Raw genomic sequence first — 6,000 nt, forward strand, 5'->3', positions numbered from 1 at the left:
GCCATTGACTGCTCTGCATATAAGATTGGCTTGGCGTTAATGTGTTTTTATAAACTCAAAGGCATTCATAAAAGCATCGAATGATAGAAGATCAAATTGAGTTGTACAATGTATATCCACTAGGTGGCGATATACCATTCAGTAAAAAGGAGGAAATACAAAAATGTACTTGTGTATTTAAAATGGAACAATTCCAAGTCTGCATGTTCTTTAAGGAACAAATTGATGTGAAAACATGGCATCAGTTGTGTTATGTATGCGACAATGTAACCCGGGTGTCTGGTTAGACTGTAAACTCTTCTTCCGGACTCATATCAAACATCTCCAATCCAAAATCGAATCTAGAATCGGCTTTCTATTTTACAACAAAGCCTCCTTCATGCAAGCCGCCAAACTTACACTAGTAAAACTGACTATCCTACCGACCCTCGACTTCGGCGATGTCATCTACAAAATAGCTTCCAATACTCTACTTAGCAAATTGGATGTAGTCTATCACAGTGCCATCCGTTTTGTTACCAAATCAACTTATACCACCCACCACTGCGACCTGTATGCTCTAGTCGGCTGGCCCTCGCTACATATTCGTCGCCAGACCCACTGGCTCCAGGTCATCTATAAGTCTATGCTAGGTTAAGCTCCGCCTTATCTCAGCTCACTGGTCACGATAACAACACCCACCCGTAGCATGCGCTCCAGCAGGTATATCTCACTGGTCATCCCCAAAGCCAACACCTCTTTTGGCCGCCTTTCCTTCCAGTTCTCTGCTGCCAATGCCTGGAACGAATTGCAAAAATCGCTGAAGCTGGAGACTTACATTTCCCTCACTATCTTTAAACATCAGCTATCTGAGCAGCTAGCCGGTCGCTGCAGCTGTACATAGCCCATCTGTAAATAGCCCACCCAATCTACCTACCTCATCCCCATATTGTTTTTATTTACTTTGCTGCTCTTTTTGCACACCAGTATCAGTACTTACACACCATCATCTCTTCACCATCATCTGCTCATTAATCACTCCAGTGTTAATCTGCTAAATTGCAATTACTTTGCTATTATGGCCTATTTATTGCCTTACCTCCTCATGCCATTTGCACACACTGTATATAGACATATAGACTTTTAAAAATATTTTTATACTATACGCTTGTTTATTCCATGTGTAACTCTGTGTTGTTGTTTCTGTCGCACTGCTTTGCTTTATCTTGGCCAGGTCACAGTTGTAAATGAGAACGTGTTCTCAAGTAGCCTACCTGGTTATATAATGGTGAAATATAATAAATAAAAATAAAACCCATTGCAATAGGATTTAACCCATTCTAATAGGATTTAACCCATTCTAATAGGATTTAACCCATTCTAACATGATTTAACCCATTCTAACAGGATTTAACCCATTCTAATAGGATGTAACCCATTCTAACAGGATTTAACCCATTCTAATAGGATGTAACCCATTCTAACAGGATTTAACCCATTCTAATAGGATGTAACCCATTCTAACAGGATTTAACCCATTCTAATAGGATTTAACCCATTCTAATAGGATGTAACCCATTCTAACAGGATTTAACCCATTCTAACAGGATTTAACCAATTCTAACAGGATTTAACCCATTCTAACAGGATGTAACCCATTCTAACAGGATTTAACCCATTCTAATAAGATTTAACCCTTTCTAACAGGATTTAACCCATTCCAATAGGATGTAACCCATTCTAACAGGATTTAACCCATTCCAATAGGATGTAACCCATTCTAAAAGGATTTAACCCATTCTAACAGGATTTAACCCATTCCAATAGGATGTAACCCATTCTAACAGGATTTAACCCATTCCAATAGGATGTAACCCATTCTAAAAGGATTTAACCCATTCTAACAGGATTTAACCAATTCTAACAGGATTTAACCCATTCTAACAGGATTTAACCCATTCTAACAGGATTTAACCCATTCTAATAAGCAGCAAATTCCTTTCTATTGTGAATGGTGGATGTCAGCCCACAAATAAGAGGGTGTTGTGTTATCTCTCTCTCTCTCTCTCTCTCCCTCCCTCCCTCCCCCTCCCTCCCTCCCTCCCTCCCTCCCTCCCTCCCTCCCTCCCTCCCTCCCTCCCTCCCTCCCTCCCTCCCTCCCTCCCTCCCTCCCTCCCTCCCTCCCTCCCTCCCTCTCCTCCCTCTCCCCCTCTCCCTCCTCTCTCTCTCTCTCTCTCTCTCTCTCTCTCTCTCTCTCTCTCTCTGTCAATCTAACATGTGACAAGTCACAGTTTTTACCTCCCAAGGCTCTTGTCATTAGTATGTGAAGAGGACTCTCCCTTCCAGCCTGTCTTTGCTGCTAAGTCCATGGTCAAAGAGTCTTCCACCCTCAAAAATCAAAGTCAGTTGTCCTCTACATGTAAATATACATTTGGAAATTTTAGCTCTTATCCAGAGCGACTTCCAGGAGCAATGAGGGTTAATTGCTTTGCTCAAGGGAACATTGACAGACTTTTCACCTAGTCTACTTGAGGATTCAAACCAGTAGCCCTTCGGTTACTGTCCCAACGATAGGCTACCTGCCGCACTGGAAGCAGATGGGGCATGTGTGTGAGTCTTCCCTGACCATTGTTGTTCTGTTATTTCAGGATTGTGTCCTCTCTCTACACCCCCCTCCACCACCACCATCTCTGTTACACCCCCCTCCACCACCACCACCATCTCTGTTACACCCCCCTCCACCACCACCATCTCTGTTACACCCCCATCCACCACCACCATCTCTGTTACACCCCCTCCACCACCACCACCATCTCTGTTACACCTCCTCCACCCCCTCCACCACCACCATCTCTGTTACACCCCCTCCACCACCACCATCTCTGTTACACCCCCTCCACCACCACCATCTCTGTTACACCCCCCCACCACCACCATCTCTGTTACACCCCCTCCACCACCACCATCTCTGTTACACCCCCACCTCCACCACCACCATCTCTGTTACACCCCACCATCCACCACCACCATCTCTGTTACACCCCCTCCACCACCACCACCACCATCTCTCTTACACCCCTCCACCACCACCATCTCTGTTACAGCCCCCTCCACCACCACCATCATCATCTCTGTTACACCCCACCATCCACCACCACCATCTCTGTTACACATCCCTCCACCATCTCTGTTACTCCTCCCTCCACCACCACCATCTCTGTTACACCCCCCCCCTCCACCACCACCATCTCTGTTACACCTCCCTCCACCACCACCATCTCTGTTACACCCCCCACCACCATCCCCACCCTCCACCATCTCTGTTACACCCCTGTTCTACCATCTCTGTTACACCCCCTCCACCACCACCACACACCATCTCTGTTACACCCCCTCCACCTCCACCATCTCTGTTACACCCCCCCACCATCTCTGTTACACCCCCACCACCATCTCTGTTACACCCCCCACCACCACCACCATCTCTGTTACTCCCTCCCTCCACCATCTCTGTTACACCCCCTCCACCATCTCTGTTACACCCCTTCCACCACCACCATCTCTGTTACTCCTCCCTCCACCATCTCTGTTACACCCCCTCCACCACCACCATCTCTGTTACACCCCCCACCATCTCTGTTACACCCCCTCCACCACCACCATCTCTGTTACTCCTCCCCCCACCATCTCTGTTACACCCCCCCACCATCCACCACCACCATCTCTGTTACTCCTCCCTCCACCATCTCTGTTACACTTCCCTCCACCATCACCATCTCTGTTACACCCCCTCCACCACCACCATCTCTGTTACTCCTCCCTCCACCACCACCATCTCTGTTACCCCTCCCTCCACCATCACCATCTCTGTTACACCCCCTCCACCACCACCATCTCTGTTACTCCTCCCTCCACCATCTCTGTTACCCCTCCCTCCACCATCACCATCTCTGTTACACCCCCTCCACCACCACCATCTCTGTTACTCCTCCCTCCACCATCTCTGTTACACTTCCCTCCACCATCACCATCTCTGTTACACCCCCTCCACCATCACCATCTCTGTTACACCCCCTCCACCACCACCATCTCTGTTACTCCTCCCTCCACCATCTCTGTTACACTTCCCTCCACCATCACCATCTCTGTTACACCCCCTCCACCATCACCATCTCTGTTACACCCCCTCCACCACCACCACCACCACCATCTCTCTTACACCCCCTCCACCACCACCATCTCTCTTACACCCCCTCCAACACCACCATCTCTCTTACCCCCTCCACCACCACCATCTCACCACCACCATCTCTGTTACACCCCCTCCACCACCACCATCTCTGTTACTCCTCCCTCCACCATCTCTGTTACTCCTCCCTCCACCATCTCTGTTACACCCCCTCCACCTCCACCATCTCTGTTACACCCCCCTCCACCACCACCATCTCTGTTACACCTCCCACCACCAGAGAGAGAGAGAGAGAGAGAGAGAGTGTGAAAAGAGGGCAGCAGAACATTTTTAAAAACAGAATAAAACAGAGAAAGAGTGAAAGAATAACCATTCTCTCCACATGTACCATCATCTTCCTCACTCGGGCTAATCAACCACTCAAGAAAATCATGGAGGAAACGACCGTGTCATAAAAACCGGGAAATTGGGCGCTCCACTCCACCTAATGGAGACTGAATTTTGGAGATGAGAAAACCCTGCTGGTGCAAAATATGAGTCCTGGAGAGTCAGCTGATCCATATTCCTTCCCTAAGCCCCTTATTTGCAAGCAGAGGAGCCAGGACTTAGGCAGGGTGAGCAGGCTAGGAATGTGAGCTAAGCAGCAGGTGTCACTGAGACTGCAGGATCAATTCTCAATATCTCCTGGGTGAATCATCGCCTGGCCATTTCATCTGAAGAATAGGCTCAAGCCAATCAGACACCGCAATGTTAAAGTGATAGTGTTAAGAAACCAATCAATTACTTTGTTACTAGTTGAGAGAGTTGCATTAAACCAATGGCAGAACTTTGGAGAAGAGGTGTCCTTGAAATGGGGCCTATTCTCAGACTGCAAATCTCATAATTCCCGTTCCAAATGACTGTATATGGCTCCATCGACGATTATGGAAGACTGCAGGGCACACTCACGTCATGACCAACGTCTCATCTCCCGGCTCGCTCAAAAGTCCGTCCACGAACACTGAGGTGCTTGTGAAGTTGTGGATGGTCCAGGTGCGTCCCTCATCAATACTGAACCTGAGGAGAAAAGACAACAACACAATCTCATCCACCGTATGGATGTATATATATATAGGCTCTTCTCAACAAGCGGCCATCTTGGATGAGATAGAAATGAACAGTATTTCTCATACAGTCTCTCTCATACTCTGTGTATATTATCTAATCTGTCTTTCTAGTGTGTTTCTCATTATATATTAGTAGGGTTCCTGACTAACAGGATGTAATGCCGTCACACAAAACAACTATGCATCGATAACTATCATAACTATAGATTTAACTACATAACTAGATGTCTACTGACCTTAAGTTCTTTCTAAAGAATCTTGGAAAAAGTGAGTCTCCATCTTGGTAGGGTGCCCTGCTGGGCTGTTTGCGGTCATACATGACTTACGGCTCTATAGGTTTTAATAGAACGGCCATCTTGGTAGAGTGCCCTGCTGGGTTGTTTGCGGTCATACATGACTTACGGCTCTATAGGTTTTAATAGAACGGCCATCTTGGAAAGAGGCTCAAAAGACCCTTCATAATATCTTGGTAGTAAGGCTGGGTGTTTAGAAAACATGTTGTATGCGGTTTTATACATGCATCTGAAAGAGGCTCAGATTATCCTCAACTCCTGTCTGAACTGTGACCATGCAGTGAACTGGACCACAAGTCACCAACTGGTCACCAGGCTGTTTCGGCGTGGGCTTGTCTTGAAACACGCCACCAGACGCACACGCTAATGTTTACCAAAGCAAGGACTTTAAAATTAGAGGATAAAATACACAAAGCTAAGCGCTAGCTCGAAG

The 6,000-nt window shown here is 47.0% G+C and overlaps 2 protein-coding genes across 2 annotated transcripts in view; one reads left to right on the top strand and one right to left on the bottom strand.

The window, feature by feature from the left end:
- Positions 1–6,000, top strand: part of LOC124014474 (tripartite motif-containing protein 14-like) — a 435,501-nt gene that overhangs the window by 295,600 nt on the left and 133,901 nt on the right. The window lies entirely within an intron of this gene.
- Positions 1–6,000, bottom strand: part of sorcs2 (sortilin-related VPS10 domain containing receptor 2) — a 606,252-nt gene that overhangs the window by 21,734 nt on the left and 578,518 nt on the right. Inside the window, exon 14 of the mRNA XM_046329541.1 lies at positions 5,117–5,224. Within this exon, the coding sequence (XP_046185497.1) occupies positions 5,117–5,224 (108 nt within the window). The remainder of the gene's footprint in view (positions 1–5,116; positions 5,225–6,000) is intronic.

The sequence above is a fragment of the Oncorhynchus gorbuscha genome, linkage group LG25 (genome assembly GCF_021184085.1).
Source record: "Oncorhynchus gorbuscha isolate QuinsamMale2020 ecotype Even-year linkage group LG25, OgorEven_v1.0, whole genome shotgun sequence".
Lineage (NCBI taxonomy): Eukaryota > Metazoa > Chordata > Actinopteri > Salmoniformes > Salmonidae > Oncorhynchus > Oncorhynchus gorbuscha.